The following is a 25,380-nucleotide window of genomic DNA, read 5'->3' on the forward strand; positions in this document are numbered from 1 at the left end:
GCCCTTCCCGAGCTGCTCCGGCGTGGGACTCCCCCACATGCTGCAATCCTCCCAGCGCTGAATTACAGCAGCGGGGCTGCCTTTTCCCATGAGACCCCAGCCTTTTTTGGGCACAGAACCTTGATCATGCAAGCAGGAGCCACAGGCCAATAATCAATGTCTGCTCCACCGCAGATCTTCATGGGTGGCAGGGGGGGGCCGCCCTGCCGTCTCCCCACAGGATACAGGGGGGTCTCTGCTCCGGCACACCTCCCCCCTCCTTTCTTCCTCCATTCCTCCACTGACCTTGGTGTTCGTGCAGCTGCAGCAACTCCTCCTCACAAGTCCCACTGCCCATCACCATGTCCCTTCTTAAATACGTTATCGCAGAGGTGCAGCTGATGGGCTTAATTTCCCAAACAGAAGTGGAGCTGACGTGGAGCTGGGGGAGCTTCGAGAAGCTTCTCCCAGGGGGCCGCCCCGATAGCCCCCTCCCCTGCCACCAAAAAACTCCACCACTCACTCAACCCAGGACACAATGTAATGCTTGTCATACGAGAATTCGAAAGGCTTTACACTGATTACAGTTTAAATTTTATTCAGAGAACCAGCAGTGTGTCTTGTATTAAAACATCTGTGCGTTGCACTAAGAAATAAAATTACTACCTTTTGTGTGGCACAATTTACTTGGTTATTATAACAGAAATTGTTAGTTATGATTTCTGAAAGTGCTGATTGGAAGACACATGACAGAGAAAATTGGAAATTAAAAAACTCACTTGGATTTGGAAAACAGGAAAGCAAAAAAACCTTTTCCTTTCTCTTCACCGACTTTTCATTTGACTATTAGAAAAGAGAGAGAGGGTCAATGCTTTAATGAACAGCAAGGAAGTTTTTTTGACTAAGTTCTCTAAGACTTTATTTTTAAAGAATGTTTGCTTTAATGTATATTTTCAAGTAGAATATTTTGACCAGCTTCGGTTTTTAATTATAGGAAGAATGCAGATTTCAAATCACTAGGGTTTTGTGCATTAGTATGATCCATAACCTTTTCTCTGCCGACAGAAGGGCACATTCAGCAACAAGTGTCATAAGAAATCTTGAGTGAGAAGTTCAGAATAATTTTGGGTTTTTTACCTGTTGTGTGGATGTGTGACAAAGGTAGCCTCTAATAAGGAGAATATTTCTGGGAGAAGAGAGAGGTTAAAGCAAGCCAGTCTCATTTCTTCTTAAATGCTTGGAGGTTTAGACCTAAGAGAAGAATGTGGATAGGCCTTAGATTTTCTGGATTTTGTTGATTGAAACCTGCTCTGTAGCCAGGATACATGAAGACAGACTTGTTCCATGGGCAAAACAGAAAGTGGAGTAAGCCACATACCTCCATAATGTAGGTACGTTCCTCCTGGGCCGACAAGTCCTGAAGGGTTATGGTGTTCCTTACAGCACTGAGAGTACCACTCCAACCTTTGCGTCTTTACAGACAGTAATACAGAAAACTATAACATACGATTTATCTTCGTATTTACAGGGCAGTGAGCACTGTGGAAAGTACAATCTCATCCAAAGCCATACAGCTGCATGCATGTTTTGTGTGTGGAGGTCTGGGCTGCAGTAAACACCTTAAGTTACATTGCTTAGATGAGAAAGCAAAATATTATTTGTACAGTGACAACAGTTGAACGTGCATATAGTGTATATAGATCCCTTTTAAAATATAGGAGGGCTATGACCTTGCATTCCAGAGGAGATTAAGTAGAAAGCATCAGTAAAAGCCATCTGTAATCAGATTCTCTGCACAGTTTTTCTCTTAGTGCTTTTGATCCGAGATGAAGCTAATGAGTGATGTGAAAGTCGCCTTAGCAGAGCATGAAACTTCCTAACTTTGTGCATTTGGCACATGTTCAAATAGCTCTGTGTGGGGTTAGTTGTACTTTAACCTTGAGCTTTAGGCGTGCTGCTAGAGAGTCCAAGTGCTTTTATTTGTCCTTTTCTTTCCTTGGTTAATATATTCTGTGTTAAAAGTGAATATATTTAACAGAATGACATTTTTTTCATTTTTTTTTTTCCACAAGTCAGATGTTAAATGTCACGATCCAGATAACTTCAGGTTTTTTTTAACCACTTTCCAAATTCAAACTACTATGTTAAACCATTTCAGTTTGGGAGCTGGCCAAAATTAGCTGAGGAGCTTCTTATCTAGCCTAGTAATTCTACAGGCATTCCCTTAAAACTCTCCTTGAGTTCAGAGAAATGAACTGGTAGAATCTTGCTGTGTTTCAGCTCTGCCTGTCCAGCGTCTTGGCAAACTATGAATTTAATAGAAATGTGCTCTAGCATTAAATACTTTGGTAATGATCCTATTTTGCTGTTGCTCAATGCAACAAAGAAATAGCAAGTATATCACAATATTGGTTTCATACCAATTAAAGCAGTAGGTGTTTGGTATTTGTGGTTACTCTGTGCTATGGGACAGATCTTGATACCATCTTCAGTAGCAGTATTATGTTTGTTCATCTGTCTTATGCAATCTGTACAACTTCCTTTAAAAAACAACAACAACAACAACAAAAAAAAAAAACCACCCCAACTTTTAATGATTGTTGTCATGTGGCGGTTTCCATGAGTCTAAAAGAAAACTTGTGAAATGTCAACATGTTTAGACATTACCTTAAAAAAAATTCCTTAATGCTCTGAAATGTTGCCAGTGTGACCATTTAAGAGAGGTGTTCTGTCTCCTCAGCCACAGAACAACTGCTGAAGAATATACCTCACTTGATTGGATTATTTTGCTTTATTTCCATCTCCCCAGGTAATTAATTGATTTGGATCACTTTTTTTACTTGGCACACTACTTAAGTCAAATTGGTGTACAGGAAGATTGTTACTTTGCTACATGTCTTCTCATGCCACAAAAAAAAGTTTGCTGCGCTTTTTTTTTTTTTTTTTTTTTTTTTTTTCCTACAGAGCTCCTTAAAACACTCTTTTGCACTTCTGTTCCATTGACCAAGCGGATGGGCAGATTTTCAAGGCTGGAGGGCAGTTCTGTATTTCATCTCTTCCATCTCTCAGTTTGTTTTGATGGGATCATTTGCAAACAATGCACAGCCTAGTACAAACTACTATAAATTTGTCAGCCACCAGACAACAGAGAGAAATCCTAACTCAAATTTTATACTTTGTAACTTTTTTCCCCCAAAGGCAGGCTGCATATTTGATAGGCTTGAGCAAATCTGTAAATATTTCAACCCTATTAATATTGCAATACTGTAAATACTTCAACGCAATTTATATTCAAGATGGTTAAGTAAAGATAATACGCAACACGCTGCGGAATAACACCCCAGAGTAAAAATGTTATGCTTGAAAGCAAAGGGATGGGTCCTTATTTTAAGGTGAAGGGGTAAAACTGCTACCTTAAATTTCTTCAGTTTTTCTGCGCTGTAATTTGTTGATATTAGAGCCTGAGTGTTTTACTATGGGTATGGCTGGGCTGGGACGGTAGGCATGAGCCAACGTCCGGGACCTTCCGTACGGCCCTGTGTTTGCACAAATAGGAACAGGGCTCACGAAGGCATTTCATGGATCTCCTTGCACCCACGGACCCCCGGGGCCACCCGGAGCCGTCTCCCTGCCGGCGCCCTTGGGCAGGAGCTCTGGGTGAAGAGGTGGTTTTGCGGGGAGGGCAGCAAATGTCGCCCTGGCCTCTCGCAAGCACCAGTTCAGCTTCGCTTTCCGGTCCAGTGCCAGGAGCTGGCTTTAAGTTGTTGTACAGCAACTGATGGAATTACCCTTTGGTTTTCCCTCTTCGGTAATAGGCAGCATAAAAGCAGCAGTGTCACAAATGAATTCGTGTAAGAGCATATTTTATTTAGCTTTGTGTTCTTTTTCCCTTTTTTTTTATTTTTTTCCTCTTTCCTTTTTATCTGGGAAAATAGCTGTTTTGAAAAAGCTGGTACAGTCTCGTAGGTTAAGGATGATGCTAGTCTGTGAAAGGAGGCTGACTGTTCGGGTTTTGGAGTTAAAGTAACTTCCTTCACTGTCTTCTTAAAAATTATGACATTGCAAAATGGAGTTGCCGTAAAGGTGCTTTTCACATGTATCATTCACTGTACTGAAAATACCTGTAGTGTTGAAGTTGATTAAATGTGACTTTTGTATTGTTTTTCTTTTGCACAGGATTTGAGTACATGCTGATAAATCCTACATAAGATTTTTTTATCAGTAAATGAGCTGCACTTTTTTACTTGTCATCTTGTGGTAGAAGACTTGGAGTTTTCTAAATAAGGGTTGGTGTTTTTTTGGGTTTTTTTCCGAACCTGTGTTGCTTATATTTTAAATCCTTTTGATAAGCAGAGCAACTGTTGTGCTCCTTGTGCATATGTATAATTAACAAGCTGCTTGTATTGCCTTCTAATCTAGATTATCATCCTGAATTAAAAAATGTTTTCCTTTTGCAAAGAGAAGAATGAAAGACAGAGGTGCAACATAATACCAGCACAGAGGAATAGCATTACCAGTTAATAACACCATCAGGAGAAGGAGGCTTGTGTTCCTTATCACAAGATCGTTTTCTAAATTGCACCATTTTTAAAATGCTGCCAATTTTTCCTTGTTTGCATTTGACCGGCTCGCTGTAGGAATCCTGAAAATGCACATTTGGTTTAGTGTGAAGTAGGCAATGTTTTTATTGAGTTTTGAGCTCTTAGTTTTCTGTTTGTAGGAAACTTTAAAAAATAACATTTAAGCCATTTTAGTGAGTAAATCATAACATTATTAAGTACACTAACTTGACAGTTTATTCACTCTTTTGTACTAAGGTCTTGGAAAATTGATACAGAGATAACCAGCTATAGTTCTGATGTCAGATGATATTGCTGGCTCTGTGGCAGCAGACTGTCTAGTCCTGTATCTTTTAGAAGATCGCTGTAGAGAACTTTGCATGTGTAATAGAGTTTATGCTAGCTGTATTCCTCTAGAGATATGTTTACACTGAAGTAATGAATGGGGAAAACTAGTAGCTTTTAATGCAATCCACACTGTAGTGGCTATGCCAGGTAGGACTGAGAGGGTAAGCTTCTGGAGCAGAATGAATTCTCTTTGTAGATGTCCTTTTTTATTCCTAGTAAGTTGATATACAACATAGCTGTGTTTTGGACCCCAAAAGTGCTTCAGTCACTTTTGTAAATAACAGAGATATCCAACTAAGAGGTCTGTTCTTTGCATTTTGTGTCTCACTGATAAAAGGGTAATGTGATACTCCCAATATGAAATGAAGTACAACAGTATTGCAGAAATAGTATATGGATATTTCTCTGGATCATGGCTTCTAAACTTTGTGGAAGAACTGCCATACAGAAGTTCTGAAACATGAATAGTGGAACAGTGAAGAATTCAAAGGGTGTGTACTAAAAAGATAGTACTTTCATAAAGTTAATTCAGATTTTGAAACAGTCTTGAAATACAAATGATAACTATCATGGATCACTGGTAAAGGAGGGAGAAAAGAGGGATTGGTATTTGTAATAAGAAAATTATGACTAGAAGACAAAAACAAACTTGTGGTTTGGATAACCACATGGAAAATGCAGTGAGGATTTATTTGTAAACTTAAACTGGATGATGCCCAGACAAGGAAAAACCTATGACTGATAACTGTTATGGATCTGTTGTAGCTCTAAAATCCTGTATGTAGCCAGCCAGTCTCTCCAGCTTCATGTAACTAGCTAATATTTCACAGTAAGAAAATTCCCACCTTTTTCTGTACAGAAACATAAACCAGTGGCTTAGAAGATGAAGGTAGGAAGAGGTATTGCCTAGTAGATACACTGTGCTTGAACTGGTAATGTCCATGAGTGTCCAATGCACTTGAGAGAACTCAGTGAAATGCTTTGTATTACAGTTACTTCATATAGCTCGGAAAATAAAGTATGTGAATGCAGCAGGAGTCCCTGCAGCTTTCCTCAAATAATGAAAAGGGAATTTCGGGTCTTTTATTGCAGAGTTATCTGACTTCCTGCACTTCAGTCTTACTCATGCTCTGGAAACCCCCTAATGGAAAAAGCTGCAGCTCTTCCCTCTGTTAAGTGGCTCAAGAGGTAACAACCGCAGCCCACATTGGCACAATACTGTGGCTGCTAATACGTGCTGTGTGGTACGGCCCCAGACCAACCTAAATGAACTATTGCCAGCCCATCTCTGCCTTCCCATATCTCGGAAAGAATAAGTGTGGTTTTTTCCACAGTTCATTAGAAGTGAAGAGGATTGTTCAGCTTACTGGGAGGAAGCTGAGAGTTTGGGGATATATACTCCCAGAAGGCACATCTACACCTCTAGAGACAAGAACAAAACCCAAGAAGTCTGGTGCAACTTTCCTTCAAATTCACATAGCTGCATGTCTTTCTGGTGTGTCTGCGCAGTGCTTTTTTCTTGCCAGGGTGCATTTGAAGGTACAGACCTGTGTTTCTGAAGCACTACATATACATAAACAGGAGGAACTAAGCCACCTGAACTCACACTTCTCATAGTCCGTAGCTGTTCTTGAGACTGAGAAACTAACACGGGAATTATAGGGATAGCTGTCTAATAAAAAGAACAGTGGGTTTGTACTGGCCTGTTTAGTAACAAGCTTGCAATATGTTCTTATTTTCAACCGCCCTCAACTTTGATCTGTAGTAATAATACACTGTTTTTATATTAAGCCAAACAAAAGCAAAAGCTCTAAATCCACTTTTAGGTATACCGTTTGTTTTGCCTGTTAAAAGGAGAATTATAGTTCTTAGCAAAAATGGCAAGGTTCATCTTCAGGAGCTGAGATGACAAATATTTAAAAAATATGTTAACTGGTCTTCAGGTCCAGAACTAGGCCAAACAAAAAACTCAAGAGGCTTACAGATTGGTCATTACAGTGTCTGACGTTTAGATCCTAGAGTCCATATACAGTTAATAGTAATTAAGTGGTTGAAATAGGTAATCCAGAAACTTCCCTGTTAAACAAGGAGCTACTTAAAGAAGTATCCCAGCATGAACATCTGAACAGATCAACAATTTGAATTCTCCCCCATTGATTCAAAGAGGAGAATCAGAACTTCAGCAGCAAAGTGAATTTACAAACCACAAGCTCAGGGTGAATTCTTGCATCTTCCCTCCCCACCCCTGTCTTTTTTCCTGCCTTTTTTTGAGATGGGGATTACTAATTACTTTCCTTTTAAAACGAAGCCAAACCAGGCAGCAGCAGAAGTGGTGCTTGCTCATCTTTTATATTCTACCCAAATGTTGGGATACATGTCCAGAAAATGGGAGACGTTTCTTCCTCTGCTTGGGGTCAGTTCGAACTCACACCTCCTACAGCTGAGAGACTGCCCAAACCATGATATTGTGATGCTCCTCAACCACTTTGCGGAAGCAATCCTGGACTGGTAGGGCTGGGGTGAGATTACGAAGTAAATGTGACCATGACTAGAATACTTTTTGGAGGAGAGGTGAGTGGGAACATAAAGTGCATAAACGCTTGCGGAAGCAGAGAGAGACATCTGCAATTACTCTTCTCTGTGAGTATGCCACATCCGTCAGATGTTTGACTAAAAGAACATATTTTCCAAAGTCCCTTCCTGATAAGTTGAGATTAAAATGTGTTTCTGTGCCATTAGCATTTAAAGGATGGGAGACATTGCCATCACCTCAAACCTCAATTTATTCAGCTGCAGCAGTCTTCAGCATAACTACTGAGAGACAGAACCACTCAAGGATGTATCGCTCTCCACAATTAATCTTGAAGTACACCCACTTATTCTTCAAGCATCTGTGTATGAGGAATCCCAGGGAAGATTTACCATTGAGTAAAAATGCATTCATTCAGCCAAATTTTGAGGTGGTTTTGAGAAACTGTTATTTCTATCGTAAAAGAAGGACAAACTGCCTTGCTGAAAAGATTGCACAGACTAATGCCCAGCCTGAAGTAAGTTTGAGCTAGAGACTTTAAGCTTCAACTGGGAAATGGTAGAGGAGACCAGTTGGATGGTGGATTTACCCAAGAATTCAATTAATTCCCTGTGTTTCTGGAAGTGGCATGGTTCAACCCTGCAGGTAGCTGTGCACCAGTGAAGTGTAAGCCTGCGTGGTTGGTGATCCAGAATGAAGGCAGGCATGACATAAAGGTGACAGGTGTTTTCAGAAACTGAAATATTATTAGAATTACATGCCTCTGAATGCAGTTTTTATTAAAGAAAAAAAGAAGTTTTCATCCTCATGATTGAGTTTGTGATGCAGCTAATGTAATGCTGATCATAGTCTTAGATGCATAACAATCTTCTTCAGGTGCTAGTTTCCCAAATCACAAAATGTCACATTATCCTGTAGAAGGCTGGTCAGCCTCTGTCTCCAAAACAAACGATGCAGAAACACGTTGCCTGTTTCATTTGAAAAGCAGAAGGCTTTCCACTTGCTGGTTTAGTCAAACTTTCAACTTTATTTTACCCTCATAAATAAAATCTTAATAAAAGGTTTTTCTACAATTTAGAGTGTAAAAATTACTGAATTTAGATTGACTCTAAATACTGTGCAAACAAAATTTTGCAGTTGGAGTACGCAGTAAATATTTGAGTATCATTCAGAAGAGTAGATTTTTTCTCTTCTAGTCTTAGTGATGATAGATGTTTTTGTTGAACTCAACATGTACCTAAGTCCTATAATGCTTTGCGACCTAATGATCTTTGTAGGGTGGGTTTGCTTTGCACTTTCCAGGTCTGTGTTTACAAAAGTATTCATCCTTCGTGATTGAATCTCAGCCTACATGCACAAATCTTATGCATAAAACAAAATTCAGGATTTTTGTCTAGGGAATCCTTTGCATTTCACCATTTGAAGAAACAATCTCTGCTCAGAATATGCTTTTGGCAGAAGACAGGTTGTAGTGACAGGCTTGAGAATGCAAGGCAAGTTTTTAATGTGAACAGTGGACAAGCTCTCCAAAAGACCATGTTGCTTTTCTCTGAAGATGGTCATAAACATATGCCTGTGGAAAATTGCCAGGACTATCAAACAGTGGGTTAAAATACTGCTTTGCTCCCAGCTCTTGCATACTTCAGCATTAGGCTTTTAAGACCTGTCTTGTCTCAAAAGAAAACAGCTGTTTCATGGTGTTCATAAATAATGCAGACAGTATCTTGTGGGTTCCACAAAATATTCAGTTTTCTTAACTGTGTTACAGACTCCTTTCAGAACATCCGTACAGGCCGTCTTTAACGGTCTGTCAGTTATCAAGATGTGCAAGTTCAAAATCTCCTCTGCAGCAGAGTATTTAGAACAGTCAACCTCCTGGCGGCACTGACATCCTAAACTGGCATGCTAAGACATGAATTTTTCATTAGTATGGTTGCATACTGCTGGAATACACGCTTTGGAGAAGTGTTTGTGTTCACCAGCATAGGCAGCAGTGGGAGACATAAGCCATCCATATGATGACATGCTTATGTTCGTATATAGTGGTCTCACCACCAGTGTGGGAAAGTATAATTATAAATTTTCTCCTATTGTGCAACAATTACTGTACAATCATTCTTCCCCCAAATTCCACTCATACTTGACCAAGTGCTGTGTGGTGAAGTTGTGACTTGTGCTGCATGAACATGATGTGCAGATGCACTTACTAAAAGACATGTGACATATATTTGCGAGACAGAAATACGGATGTTTGTCAAACTGAGTAGTTTTGTCATAATTAAATATATACCTTCTTAATCAGGAAAAGCAGCTAATTGCATGTATAATGTTTTGATATTTCCTTAAAACTTTTTTTTAAAGTCTTTCGAGTAATGTGCCTGCTCTTAGAGCTAATTATGTCAGCAACATGTGTTATACGACAGAGCTTTTGAAACAGAGCTATGATTGAAAGCCAATTTGGAAAATGTCCTTTTAGAGTAGTAAGCGTTCTCTAATTTCAGAGTATTAGAATTCTCTTGTGCTACATCACAATTTACTGCTAAATCCATGAAGCTTTTTGATGCTTCTATTTGTATGTTTCGTGTCAATTTCTGTTATTTTAATCCATGGTGATTTTAGTGCATTAGTTGCTAATTCACAACACAATCCTATAATTTCATAAGAAAAAATAACCTTTGTCATGTGAGCATGAATTACATGACCCAGTATAGTTATCTAATTGGTTAATTATCTCTCATTAATCCCAGGAAGAACTAGACTTTTCAGGTAGAGAAAAGGTGGCAAGATACTTGTAGATGCCAAGAATGCTTGCATATCTAATTCCTCTGGTAAATTATTTGAGAGGAAGGAATTTCTTCCAATGATATGTGATGATACTAAGGGAGTTGGAAGGAATGGTGTATGTAGAACAACTACACAAAATGAAGAACCTGAAATTATGAACACCTAGGTCTGTTTAAAAAAAAAAAAAAAATTATCTTAAAGAAATTTTCCTTTTTTCCAGTCTGAAATACATGGCAATGGAGTACTGATGGTTGGGGGAGGAAAAAAGGGCAGGATACCATAATGTGAATGATGTTTAGGGGATATAAATGGCTATAGATTAGTCCCTCTACACAGAATTGGATTTTGCTTGTTTCATATTCCTGGTTCAGAACAGACTTAAGATGTTGGTGCTTAATTCTAGCTACATGAATGTTTCATGCCCTGCTCAGATGAGTATGTGCCCTAGGAAGGTAGGTGGGTACTGTTTCATCTTGCCAATAAACTCCATAAAAATACTGGCAAGCTTTTTACTGGCATGGTTTTGTTACTGGGGCCTCATGAGAGATTTACACTGATTATATTAGCGATCTGCCTGTGTAAGAGTGTGACCCTCTGATGTCTGACTGTACCAGTCAGCTCAGGCACAGCAAGCTGACAAGGTGGAACAACTTGGGCAGAAACTGCCATGCAGTCCTTTCTGCAGCTTGCTTTGTGAACCTTGTTTGATAATTTTAGAATTATCAATGGCGTTGCACTTCCTGCCCTAGAAAAATACATTTAATGCTGTACTTAGTGTTTGCTTTCTTCGTCTTTTCATGTTTGAATTCTGGGTGAAAGTGAAGTGGGGGAAACTCTCTTCCTTTACTGGGACACTAATAAACAAGAACAGAGGAGATACTAAGGGCAAGGTCACCCAGACCTTTTTTGTTTCTTATTATATGCATTTTTGTTTTCTTGAGGGTCATCCGACTAGCTTCTCAGTTTTTATTGCTTTAAGAAAGGAGAATTGAAACTGTATACAGAATGCACAGCAGAAATAAGTGGCAACGGGTATCTGCATCTGTTCAGTTTGAGGTACTACGTACTTACAGTAAACAAGGTTGTATATATGATATAATTATGAATTAAGACAGCTTTAGGGTTTGTTGCCTATTTTAACACTGGTATGGGGTCGGAAGGAATAAATGTGTCTTCTTGTTTGAACTTGGCTTTAAATATTGAAATTGTTGAGGAAGATGGTGGCAAAGGGAGCCTTCAGTCTGTAATTTGGGTGCTTTGTCAGCCTGAATATCAGTTCTGAACAGGGAGCAACAGTTTATTGAAAGAATAAAGTCCTGTCAAATTTTAAACCCCTCAAATTTTAGGATGCTGGCCCTTCTTTTGAAGTTTTTGTTTGTTTTCTTTGCAGAGGAGTGGGCAAGGGAATCGACAAATAAGATATGTTTTAAAATTTAGCGCCTTAGTGAGACTTTTTTTTTTCTTTAAAGTTGAGTAATACTGCAAAGGGGAACTTGCTGAAGAAATTGCTATTGGTTGTTGTGAAAGCAGGTCATTCTCTTCTCTTTGGTGCTTATATCTGCTAGACTGTTGCTTAGATGTGTAAGGTTACATTCTGCTCACTCCACTGCCTAGCTGTGGGTTCCTAAATGAATACTTCAGCAGTAACTGTTAAGAACTACTTTTGCGTTTGTAACAAAATCAGATTTTCAAGAATTGATCAGAATAATACTCTTACAAGAATTTTGTAAGAATGTTACATTTTATCGGTGTCTGAAAAATGAGCAACTATGCTGTGATAAAATGGAAGGTCCCAAATAGCATGCATGAGTATAACCCGATGATGGTATGAGTTTGTCAAGATAAGTATTCTGTTAAAAATGAGCTGTTCAAGAGAAAGTATTTAAAACAGAAACCTAATACTCTTTATAAAATTCCTGTGGCTTTTGGCAGACCCATCACAGTGCTTTTTGAAACTAACAGACAATGAAGCAGTTTTTTCTGTTGCTTGGTCTTAATCAGTGCTACCTGTGTCTAGAACTGTTGCTTTTTTTCTGGAAACCACAGCAGTCTGTAGACATAGGCATAGAAGCAACTTACATTTTATTTAGGTAAAAGGTTACATTAAGACTGATTGACTGAATGAAATAGGTGAAATTTATTTTCAGTAAGTATTGCTATCTACTGGGTCTTTCGGTGTCTTCCTTTGAGGCATGTCAAAGGTCTTCACAAACTATTAAGTTGATAAAACTGGACTTCTCACTTTTCCTTTGTAATGAATGCACAACCATACCTATATGACCGTACATACACACTCTTTTTCCTCCTTTTTCCTCCTTTGTCCTCCTTTGTCCTCCTTTGTCCTCCTTTGTCCTCCTTTGTCCTCCTTTGTCCTCCTTTGTCCTCCTTTGTCCCTCTTGTCCCCCTTGTCCCCCTTGTCCCCCTTGTCCCCCTTGTCCCCCTTGTCCCCCTTGTCCCCCTTGTCCCCCTTGTCCCCCTTGTCCCCCTTGTCCCCCTTGTCCCTCTTGTCCCTCTTGTCCCTCTTGTCCCTCTTGTCCCTCTTGTCCCTCTTGTCCCTCTTGTCCCTCTTCTCCCTCTTCTTCATCTTCTTTCTCTTCTTCCTCTTCTTTTCCTTTGATTTGTCAGCAAGTCCTACCCTTTCCCTAGTTATGCAGTGGTTTTACAGGCTGTTGGATTTTATTCAGTATGTTATTGTCAAGGGCACATTGGCAAGCTGTGACATTATTTTCCTGGGATGGGCAGGAAGGCAGAAAGATAAGCCAACCTTGTTTGGAAGTGTATGGTAGTTGTAAAGTAAAAAGCCTTGAACCTTATGATCATAAAGATTACTTTGTCAGGTCATATTTTTCCTCTTGGAAGTCTGTTCCTGTTATCAGTTTGAAAAGATAGAATGCGAGTTGTTTCTATGCATAACCTCTTTTTTAACTGCTATCATTGTTCATAGTAGCAGAAAATACAGAAATTTAAACCTATGAAAAATGCTTAATGTTAACTGCACAGATTACATATATAAACAGCCTATATGTATATATTCATAAGTAAACTTGCATGAGTAAATATGGATAAGCTAACCCTTTCAAAGTTCTCTGGTAAGAGGTTTGTTAGAATAAGTAAACTGACACATGGAAAGAAGTTCTCTTTTGGCCTTCTAGCTATTTTTTTTTTCATAGCACAGGTATGTGCTTCTTTCTTATACAGGTTATTTTGTCATTTTGGAAAAAAATATAGGAACGTATGTTTAAGAATGGTGTAAGATATCTGTGAGTTCAGATGGGTTCCTCTGGGTTGGATGCCATTAGCCTCTGTAAAATGTGTAACCGAATTCTTGGCTAAAAGTAAATGGGACTTATTTCTCAGTAATTCTTGAATAAAACATGTACAGTTTTCTGGATGAATGTTGTACTAAGTAACAGCAGTAGGAGGGTGTCTAGAGGTTGATGAGGTGCCACAAGCAAATCAGAACTCAGGCTATGCTTTGCAAGTGTTACATTGGTGTGAGGGAAGAATGGGACTGGGGTTCTTCAGGTTCAGGATCAGTACTGATAGCAGGCTTCTTCCACCACCCCTGCTTCCAGCATCTCCATCTTCCACTCTTGTCTTGGCCTTATTCTTACTCCAGGTAAGCTGGGTCCATTTTTGATTTGTTCTTGCCTAGCTGCCAGCCTGGGGCTGTCAGGACTGTAAGGGCTAGGAAGCTTCCCTGCCAGGCTTGTGCTGCTCTGGAGGGGCTCTTGCATAGAAAGATCCCAAAAAACTACAATTTGTACCTGTTTAGTTGCTCTGTGGAGGTAGAGTATATGCAGGCCTGCTGGTGTGGGTTATGCAGGCTGAAAAGGCCTGGATACGCTTCTAAATGTGATGTGGTAAATCTCACTGAGTTGGAAAAAACAAATTCTGTTCAGAAGCTGTAGAATGTGTCTAGCAAAGTACTTAGGTACTAATAGCAAAAAAAACATCCCTGATGCTAAGCAGCCCCACCTTACTTTTCCCAGTAGGTTAGCTCCATGCTTTCAAAGTATCAATGTGGTTTAGCTTTTTTTTAATTCTAGTACAAGTGTTCAGCAGTGATGAAATGTTTCCAACTTCTATTGCTGAAACAATGGAATGACTTTGAAAAAGACTTTAAAAATAAACATCTGTCGTTCAGTTTTTAAATAATACAAATCTACGTGAAGTGTCTCTTCCTGATACTTCTAATCTGGAAATTATTATCATTGGTTTATTGGGGCAAAAATTCATTAAATTTTTAACTTCAAATACTTTAATTGGTCCTCAATTTGCAGAGCTCATAATGGCCCTGTGATTTAAATAAACTAAGATACAATAACAGGATCCTCTTAGAAATAGTAACTGATGATTTATAATCAGGAAGGTCTTCTCACAGGCTAATGGTAGGTATTGTTTTGAATGTAGGTTGGAATAAAGAATTTATATATATATATGCATTAATTTCTAAGAAGGGAAATGTTGGGTGTTTTACCATACTTTTTAAACACTTCTGGTTTGAGGAACTCTGAAGTTAGGTTTCAGCCTGGAGTAAATTTTTGCAGCTGTAATAAATCCCCCACAAAAATGGCCTGTTCTAGTGGAAGTGATAGCAAGCCCTTAATCAAAACAGTGGGGTGGACACAATTGTAAAAACTGAATAAATACTTAAAGAGCTGTACCAAGTGACAGCTTTTCAAAATACAATGCTTTCTTTAACACACACACACGCACACGCACAAACACACACATGCACGCACACACAAAAATAAAAAAGATTGCTGGGCAAATATTCAAGTGTTTAAATACACCAAGTAAAGAGCAATTAGAAAGGGCTGTGACAGACTGTGTCCTATTACTGAACTCTACCCTTTAAAAAAACGTTTCTAAAATTATTTTTAAGAACTACCTGTTGACAGAAGGCAGTGCTCCTGCCAGCTTGTGGTCAGCGTGGCGTGATGGAGGACACTTTGAAACAGCAACTGGCCAGGGCAGGTTTCTCTGCCTGTTCCGAGGCCATTGCCCTCAGGTCTAGGGAAGAAACTGCTATTAGGGAAACACATTGCCCCGGACTACACACTCCTAAATTTTACTGCTGTTTGCTGTGATGTATAAACATAATCTGGGGAAGAACAAGTATGGGCAATGGCTGTTAGGATGTGAAATGATGATACCAGGCAAAAGGGAAGTTCTGGCGTCTGCGTTAAGGTAGAGTGTCACCAAGTGGAGCAGACACTTACCTGCCTGATCAAAGTGCAGCGATTGCCAAGTTAATAGTGTTGGACAGTAGTGCATAGGCCCAGATTTTACAAGTTGGTAGCACATCGTTAAGCTTTCTTTTCTTTATATGGTGTTCCTTGAAGTTTGTGTTGGGTGGTTAATGCTGGTGGTTGGACCCGCAGTCTGTGGGGAGAGGTGATTTGGGGTTATGGGTACCCTCCAGTGACTTGAAGATTTGTGTGGCATTCCTTGCTCTGCTGCAGATATCCTGCATCGGTTTGGGCCTTGTTTTCCATATCTGCTTCTGAGCCCATTTGTAAAAAGAGGATAAAGTTAGTTCTCTGCCAGGTGTCCTTCCAGTAGTCTCTTTAATGTCCAAGTAGTAAATCAGAAGTGGGAGAGAAAGGAGGTGAAAGAATGTAAAAATCAAATGTGTTAGCCTTGTGCAGCTTCTAGTGCATGCATGCCTGTGCAAGATACCTGATGTATGCACACTCATTCTCTTTGGACCAGTTTGGTCCTGTTGCACTTTGCACCCTGTTTTATCCTGCCTCAGTTTGACCCATGAATCTTGCTGGCGAATACAGTCCTTGCCACTCAAGACTGCATTTGCAGAATGTATAGCTGGAGTTACATCAGTGCTGTTACTTTTATATTGATTCTTCAAAGTTACACAAATGCCAGGATTGAATTGTAAACGCGTTTCTCCTTTGTCTAAGTCTGTGCAAATCAAAGTAATTAACGCTTCTTACCTTTTACTTGTTCTGAAGATCTCATACAAAGATGGTTAGTTTTTTTTGAAAAAAATCCATATTAGGTGCTCGTAAGACAAACAACTACAGAGCCCTTTCTTGGCTGTACAAGAAATGAATTATGATAAAATAGTTTATCATGGCCAATAGCAGAATGCTGATAAATGGTGCTGTTTTTTCCTGTGTTTGTCTCTGGGTTTGGGTTTCCATCCCGTCTCCCACCCTGTCCAAAGAAAGCATGGACAAGAAACTGTCGTCATTGTAAACAAAACTAGATCTCTTGTGTGACATGGCATTTCCCCAACCTGTCTCCTGCTTGTTTATACAGGTGCCTATAGAGGAATGTGGTTATTTTAAGTAAAGCGTCAGACCTGATAAACGCAGAAGTGAAGGGGGTAACATTCTAGAAGTGGTGCTCTCCATCAACACTGCAGCATTTTTAAGCTGCAAATATAGGCCGTTATTTTGCCTTTTGTGTGTATTACCAACAGTGAAAATACAGACTTGTAAGTGTCCTTTGAATGTGTTCGTGTATCTAGCTGTTAAGACTTTTCTCTGTGGCTCAGCTCTTCCCCCATTTCAAGGTTCTCTCTCCTTTTCACAGGAAGAATTTCACATACCAGAGTTACACGTGTTGTTTTTGCAGTCGAGTTTGGTTTTTTTAGTCCTATCATATACATCGGCATCTTGTATCAGTTTCTCTTCCTGTTTTGTGGATATGACATTTTATAAGCAAAAATAAATTTGAGAAGATACAACAATTAATGCAGGTACCATTATAATGGCAGAAGTTTGCAGTTTCAATCCTCCCTGATGCATGGATCCCAAAGTTTGCCTTTGCCCTTGGCTATAGGGAGGTCATCAGAGACAGCAGGGTGAGAGTTGGAAACTGTCTAAGGAGATGCTTTTTGTCAACAAATATCATCTCCTTTTGAAAACACTTTTTTTGGTAGCAGCATCCCTAATAAAGACAGGAAGTCACGGTGTTTACTCTTGTTAATTTAGCATAGTAAGAGGGGTATGATTTTTAAATACATATTGAAATCATGGTTTGAAGGCTTTTCTAGAACTCTTCACTCCTCCAAGATAGGCACTGTAACTATACTTGTTTTCTGAAAGCTTATGTCTATTATTTGTAAGAAAATAAGGTGTTGATTGTTTTTCTTGTTTGTTTTCTTGTTTCCTACTACTGCTATTAAAATGTTAAGACGTATACTTTATGGGCATTCAGTTCCTGCAAGTACTTCAGACAGAGTGGAAGGGTTGTTCAGGGTTACATCTACTCATATCGGCCTTCTGACAGTGACTGAGGCAGGCAGATCTCTTCTTGTTGACTATTCTTGAAATACTTCATTTTAAAACCTCCCTCTGCATTTTCAAGGGTTTATTTTCAGCTATTGACCTAGTTTTTCTGAGCACCTGAAATTCAGAATGAAATGGATGCTAGGTAGATAAATAATATGATCTTAAAGCTTAAAATTGGGCTTAAATCCTGAACATAGTATAGCTGACTCTGTAGATAGATGAGTGAAATACAGTCATGTTCGAGGTGTGAAAAGTAATTGTGAAATTTTCACTAGTTCTAAAATGTTTATGTATTTTGGTTGGGTTTTACATGACTAGTGAAGGTCTGATGAGATGGAAAGTTTCTTAATGTGTCAATAGATAAAGCAATAAATGGTAAGACTAGTAAACAGAAACAGAAAACACCTGGAGGAGATGCTGGAATGGCACTGATCAGGTTTGAGAAGAGGAGGCAGGTTAGTAGGGCAGTATTTTTGAAGAGGCCTTTTCGTCATGGATTTTTTTTTTTTTTGGCTGTGTTTCTTTAATGTGTGCAAAGCCTAGTTGTTTTTTTTAGTCACTGGCGAAAGGACTTCTAGTGTAACTGAAGAAATTATATTTTTCCTGTCTAGCTAACTGTCCCATTTCCACTTAAAAGTGCATTGTCAAGTGGAATCTCATTCATGCAGCCATTTGGGGATCTGAGTACGAAAGGTTTATGTTTGAATTTGTCCAGCTTCAGGAGACTTTTACTGTGAATGGATGTATAGTTTTTATTTCCCTAGCTGAAGCTGATGTGGAGGCAAGGTATCAGAGAAAGCCTCTTCAAGTTTTCATGAAGACAGCTTCAGCATTGTGCTTAGGGTTTGATTTTTAAAATATTTTTTTGAGGTTTTTTTGATTAATGTTTTGGGCAGCCAAAGTCTCCTTGGAAAGCTTGCACTGTGTGGAATGTGTAGTCTCCCTGCTGAAATGAAAACTCAGAGGGGGTAACTGAATACTCCCTGTCGTCAGTGCATTGCCAGTGTGAAGAAAAAACAAACATGCTTACTGAGAACAATGAACATTCCTTGAAACCCTAGGAGACAGATTTTTGCCCCCCTCCCCCCCCCCCCCCCCTTCTTTTAAGACAAAAAAAAAAAAGACCCTGTTGATGTCTTCAGGCCCAGGTGGCAGGGCCCATGGCCTTCTTACCCCTTGTCATTAAGTTGGTGTATTGCTTAGGGTATAAAGGCTGCAACTGGTTGGCTTCTACATTTTGGAGTTTAAAATTCGTCCTCCTACAATATATTTTCCCTCCTTTTTTTCTTTATTATTTTTTTTCCATCTCTGACTTTCTCCTTACGATTCTAGTGACTCAACTTGTGACTTTCATGAATGTTTTCACACTGCTTTTATAATCTACTGGTCTTCAGACCTCCAAACATTGTTTATTTAGTAGTAACCCAGAAATACATCTGAACATTTGAAAGTCTGGCAATTGCCTGGTAGGACGCTTGAGATACATGAGTCCCAGGATGTCTGTTCTCTTGTTCAGCTCTGCCTGACTTGAGTCCCTCGTAAGGGAGCCACCCTGTACATGACATCCCTGGACTGAAATATTTTCCTTGCATATAAGTGATTTCCACTGCTGCTCCCTTGTTTTCAACTTCACTGACGATGTGCAGTGATAATTCAGTGTTCTGATAAACTGTTGATGTTCAGAGATTATGCAAGCAGGTCAGAGGACAGGTCATAGCTTGAGAACTAGATGTATTGGGATGTAGAAACTTGCTCTAATTATCTGTGTTTTTATTAAGATAAGTTCTGGAAATGAAGTTGCTTGATTAGTATTCATATCAATGAGCATTTTAGAATGGGATATAAGACTAAGCATTTTTCATTGCATTCTTTTTGGGTTAGATTTACAAGTCTGAAGATTTTTAAGAACATTTATCCTAAACTTACATAAAGAGAGCTTTTATGTGCCTGCAATGAGATTGCTGTGGTGTATGAGATCATCCTAATATACTTTCATCAAAAGATATTACTTTTTTTTATTAGGTTATTTAATTTATACTTTTGTTGCTGGAGTGTTCCTAAAACCTGTACTGTGAGCTTCAGAATTCATGAAGTTGGGTTTCCTCTGGATTTATCTTGTTGATTGACTTTGGTGCCTCAGAGGATGGTAGTTCTTTATGAAGCTTTCTGCAGTTGGGGCAATTACAAGGAATTTTTCTTTGTAGGTTCACTGGCATTTAATAATGTGGGACTCGGAGATACTGTCGTCAATGCAAAATATAATGAAGACATAAATGAAAGTCTTTGCTTTGAAGACGAAGTGTTGAATCTACAAGAAGTGGTGGGATATAGATTGTGAACAAATGAGAGAGAAATAAAATTAAATGCATAGATCATGAGCCTGAGCGACTCAGGAGCTGGAGGCTGCATAGACAGCAAAGGAGATGGGAAGAAACTGCGAAAGCAGAGGGCCTGAATTGCAAAGTGTTCAACACATACAGCTATATTCAGAATCATAGAATCATGGAAATGTTTAGGTTAAAAAAGACCTTTAAGATCATAGAGTCCAACTGTTAACTTGGCACTGCCAAATCCACCACTAAACCATGTCCCTAAGTGCCATGTATGCATGTCTTTTAAATACCTCCAGGGATGGTGACTCAGCCACTTCCCTGGGCAGCTTGTTTCAATGCTTGGCAACCATTTCAGTGAAGAAATTTTTCCTAATATCCAATCTAAACCTCCCCTGGTGCAACTTGAGGCCGTTTCCTCTTGTCCTATTGCTTGTTACTTGGGAGAAGAGACTGACACCCATCTCACTACAAACTTCTTTCAGGTTTCGGCAGGCTAACCAAACCCAGTTCCCTCAGCCACTCCTCATAAGACTTGTGCTCTAAATCCTTCACCAGCTTCATTGCCCTTCTTTGGACACGCTTCAGGACCTCAATGTTTGTCTTGTAGTGAGGGGCCCAAAACTGAACACAGTATTTGGGGTGCAGCCTCACCAGTGCTGAGTACAGGGAGATGATCACTTCCCTAGTCCTGCTGGCCACGCTGTTTCTGATGCAAGCCAGGATGCTGTTGGCCACCTTGGCACACTGCCGGCTCATACTCAGCCAGCTGTTGACCAACACCCCCAGGTCCTTTTCCACCAGGCAGCTTTCCAGCCACTCTTCCCCAAGCCTGTAGCATTGCATAGGGTGGTTGTGACCCATGTGCGGGACCTGGCACTGAGCCTTGTTGAACCTCATACAGTTGGCCTCAGACCATTGGTCCAGCCTGTCCAGATCCCTCTGTAGAGCCTTCCTGCCCTCAAGCAGATCAACATTCCCCCCACAACTTGGTGTCAGCTGCAAACTGACTGAGGGTGCACTCGATTCTCTCATCCAGATCTTTGACGAAGATATTAAGCAGAACTGGCCCCAATACTGAACCCTGGGGAACATCATTTGCAACTGACTGTTGGATGGATTTAACTCCATTCACCACAACTCTTTGGGTCAGGCCATCCAGCCAGTTTTTTACCCAGTGAAGAGTATGTCCATCCAAGCCACAAATAGCCAGTTTCTCCAGAAGAATGCTGTGGGAAACGGTGTCAAAAGCTTTGCTAAAGTCTAGGTAGTCAACATCCACAGCCTTTTGCTTATCCACTAAGCGTGTCATTTTGTCATAGAAGGAGATCAGGTTAGTCAATCAGGACCTGCCTTTCATAAACCCATGTTGACTGTTGACTGGTTGTCCTCTACATGCCACATAAGAGCACTCAAGAAGATCTATTCAATAATCTTTCCTCTCACTGAGGTTGGACTTACAGGCCTGTAGGTCCCCAGATTCTCCTTCCAGCCCTTCTTATAGATGGGCATCACATTTGCTAACTTCCAGTCTACTGGGACCTCCCCGGTTAGCCATGACTGCTGATAAATGATTGAAAGTAGCTTGGTGAGCACTTTCACCAGCTCCCTCAGTACCCTTGGGTGGATCCCATCCATCCCTATAGTCCTGTGTGTGTGCCGATAAGTGGTGTGGCAGGTCACTAACCATTTCCCCTTGGATTGTGGAGGCTCCGTTCTGCTCCCTGTCCCTGTCTCGCAGCTCAGGGGGCTGGGTACACAGAGAACCACTGGTCTTACTATTAAAGACTGAGGCAAAGAAGGCATTAAGTACCTCAGCCTTTTCCTCATCCTTTGCCCTATGTTTCTGCCACATCCAGTAAAGGATGGAGATTGTCCTTAGCCCTCCTTTTGTTGCTAATGTATTTATAGAAACAATTTTTATTGTCTTTTATGGCAGTAGCCAAATTAAGTTTTATCTGGGCTTTGGCCCTTCTGATTTTCTCCCTGCATAACTTCACAGCATCCTTGTAGTCCTCATCTGAAATCAGTTCAAAGTGTTGGTACTTGCTAGTCTGGCTGATCAGTCTTTTGAGATTTGTTTTAAATTTTGAAAATAGGCAACTTGTAATGTTGGCTTTTTTTCCTTCATTGGGGTGGGGATAGTTAAAACCTGACTCTTAAATTTATCTTGTATGTGTTTTACCACATGTTATAAATAGTTGTGTAAAAATTCAGTGCGTGTGAGAGAAGCCTGAGGCAGCAAAATAATCAAGTGAATTTCCCTTAGTATTGCTGTGTTCTTCAGCAGTGTGATGCATTGTTTTTGTTCCTTGAATTTCAGACCATCATACTGTCTACCCAGAGCTGTTAGTTAGCTATATGGATTGTAAATTTTCATATACTTTCCTAAATGTTGTGTGCTTGACAAAAATCGCTTTATTTTCTAGACCAGCTTGTTAGACAATGTTTTGGGGTTTCCTTGCATGCCAGATTTTTAGAGTTGACTGTGTGGTTAATGTTATTGACTATATAGTTAATATTGTTGGTTACCTTCTCTAGAGAACCAGATTTTAAGATGCCTGCCCAAAACTGTTTGCAAGTATGATTACCTGTACAGTAGTAAACGGGGCTCAAGATCACAGATGCTTTTGACTCCCAAATTTCCATCAAGCTTTCTAGTTTTCTCAGGAGATTTCACCCCTTCTATTTTTTTCCTACTCTAATTGTATAAATTCTTTATAGCATTTTTAAATGTTTTTTTAAATTACTTTAAGCACTTAATTATTTTATTAAGCCAATACTGAAAGCTCATAAACATGTTTTAAAGGTGGCAAAATGCGACCTCAAAAATTCTACCATTTGATACATTTTTTTCTTCAGATTGAAGATGGGAGCAAAGCTGCAGCTGTGGACAAGTTACTGGCTGGGGATGAAATTGTTGGCATCAATGATGTGGGCCTCTCCGGCTTCCGACAAGAAGCAATCTGCCTGGTGAAAGGTTCGCACAAGACACTGAAGCTTGTAGTAAAAAGGTAAGCTTGTGTCGTTCAGCTGGAAAACCAAATGAGTTCTGGGCTATAAACTATTGGGCAAGTATATTTGCCAAGACTTGACAGGATAACGACTTCCTTTCAGTGTTATTAATGTGTATATTATGCAGTGTTATCTCCTCCTTGAACACAGATCCTTTATGGAAGAAGATGCAGGGAGAGGTAGTGTATTGATCGGAGCAGAAACTGAGGCAATATATTCTGCAGATACTGTTGTGATGTGATGAGTCAGGACTCTGTTCCTGTCTGTCCTGAAGCAGAGGACTTGAGGCAGGATGTTCAGCCAGCCCTGCTTCCCTGCCTTGGTGTACGGACATGGGCAATGCTTTTTAGTGCATTTGCTGTGCAGGCCAGTTGGGCTGTGAAGAGCAGATTACATGTAAAGCTGTTGGAAAAGTGTTTCCCTCACTTTGTGAGAATATTTGAGGTCTCAAGTACTTCTTACATGGTTTCGGTAAAGAGTACTTTCAGTTAGTTGTTAGTGAAGGGGAAAAACTGAAACAGTTTATCAAAACAGAACACATTTTTGTATGAAAACTTCTTTTGTTGTTGTTTTGACTTATGACTTTCACACTTTTTTCACTAACTTGAGTTAGAAATAAATTTCATAAAGCAATTTTGACAAAAGGGAACAGGCGTTAAAGTAGCTTAAATCTTGTAACTTCTGAAAAAAGTTCAAACCAGGAAATTTGAAGAACAAAATTTTTCTCATTAATTTCCTACTCTGGTGAATTAGAACTTTCTAATTAATTACTTTTATGAAATTATAACCTTTCATGTGAGAATTTTGTGTGTCTGTTAGAATTGAAAAAGAATCTTGTTACAACACAGAAAATGCTGAGAATCAGGGTTTGACAGGTATGGTGAGCCAGTCTATAAATATAACCATTGTTTGAGGTCGTTTTAAATGAGGACTGTCTTTTGTGAAATAGCACTGATAGGTAAGAGAGGTACAAAAGCATGCTTTTCATCTTTGGTTTAAGAAGATGTTTTTGGCAGAAGGAATTATGGGAACCTGAATCTGTTTCACAGATAATAGCTTATATCCTAGCTACTTCTGGAAGCTCTCAAAATTTTTGTAGCTAATGAATGCAAAATAAAATGCATTCACAACTATTATAAATCATGTTGATGTTCATCAGTTTCAACTTGCACTGGCTATTCCAGTAAAATCACTTTTGTTAGCAGAGGTTACATCAGCTGTTTCTGTTACAGAAAGGGAGAACTGTTTTATAGATGTTGAAGAATCTGCCAAGACAGCAAGTCTTAATTACTATGAAAAGCTTCAGACCAAGTGGAAAGATTCCCTCTTTCTTGGTGCTTTTCAATTTTATGACAGTAACTTGCTCAGAATCTGTGATTTCTGATCTGTCTTTGTAAATAGCAGAAAGCTTTATGCTGAAATACCCTCATAAGAGACACAGCTATGCCATTCTTGTTGTTCACAAGTACTTCACTTCACACGTGTGATTTTGGAGAACTTTCATACAGCTAATCAAGCACTGATTTGCTGCTGGGGATTTGTGGCCATTCTCTGCAGGCAACAGAGCCCCATTGCTATGCGTGCCTGTGTGCAGTTCAGTGCAAAGCTGATGGATTTTCATCAGTGCTTTATCATCCCTCCTCTTTTTCCTTCCCTAGCACATGTGCAATGGGCAAAAGCAACCTAGCAGTTCTAGCCAAAAAGCTGAAATAGTGGTTGTTGTTAGGGAAAGCATTTTTGTCTTAAATTCATTAAGACTTCCATAGTTCCCAAAAGAGGCAAGAGCATTTTGGGTTATTGACAAGCCTGCATAATATTAGATAAAATTTCATAAAACTTACTGAATGAAATTAGCTAGGGCTTTTGTCCGTGTTTTTTCAACTTTGCTCTTTCTCTTGGAAAGTTGCCTTAGGACATCAGTCCTTTGACGGTCAGAAACCTTTTAACATCCAGTCTCATTTTATTCTTGGCCAGCTTGTTCTCATGCACTGCTGTCTGTGTGCTGAAATAGCTTTTCTTTTCCTGTTGGAAGTTCAAATGATGCAGGTTTTTATAAAAGCTTTGTTGCATGCTTTCTTTCAGAAGTTATGGTTTGAACAACAGTATTGTTTTGTTTTGTTTGTCCTAAATCTTAGGCTGAATTTTTATGAGTGCTTTAAACAGTCCTGTCTTTAAGCAAACCAGTTGTTTAGTCTTTGTATGAGCACTCCTGCAGGTCTGGATTGAATTGGATCAGGGAACTGATCTGACTGCAAAATTACTTGGGAAAAGTAGGTTTTCAGCTGGGTAGGATCACCACTTTTCAGAGGCAGTCTGCACTTTAATTAATTACAACAATCTTGAAATGGCTGCCTTAGCGTTTTTAAACTATTTCAGTCTTCTTTATGTCCACCCTTAGTGTTCCCTGGGGAGACTGGGGATAGTCCCACAATCCCCTTTCATTGAGTTACATATAAGGTGAAGTATTGATCTGCAAGTCCTCTTAGCATCTTTTTGTCTGCCTGCCCCCTGTGCTTTGTCTAGCACTGAGATGCTTCCCTATAATGCTGATTTAACATTTTATTCCCTGTGAG

At 39.6% G+C, this 25,380-nt stretch overlaps 1 protein-coding gene across 5 annotated transcripts in view; it reads left to right on the forward strand.

Annotated features, from left to right (window-relative positions):
* The window catches only part of SHROOM2 (shroom family member 2), a 130,244-nt gene that overhangs the window by 30,980 nt on the left and 73,884 nt on the right, over positions 1–25,380 (forward strand). For all 5 annotated transcript variants that reach the window (XM_042788624.1, XM_042788626.1, XM_042788625.1 and 2 more), the window contains exon 2: positions 22,655–22,806. In XM_042788624.1, the coding sequence (XP_042644558.1) occupies positions 22,655–22,806 (152 nt within the window). The remainder of the gene's footprint in view (positions 1–22,654; positions 22,807–25,380) is intronic.

The sequence above is a fragment of the Tyto alba genome, unplaced genomic scaffold, assembly GCF_018691265.1.
Source record: "Tyto alba isolate M040663 unplaced genomic scaffold, T.alba_DEE_v4.0 Super-Scaffold_14, whole genome shotgun sequence".
Taxonomy (NCBI): Eukaryota; Metazoa; Chordata; class Aves; order Strigiformes; family Tytonidae; genus Tyto; species Tyto alba.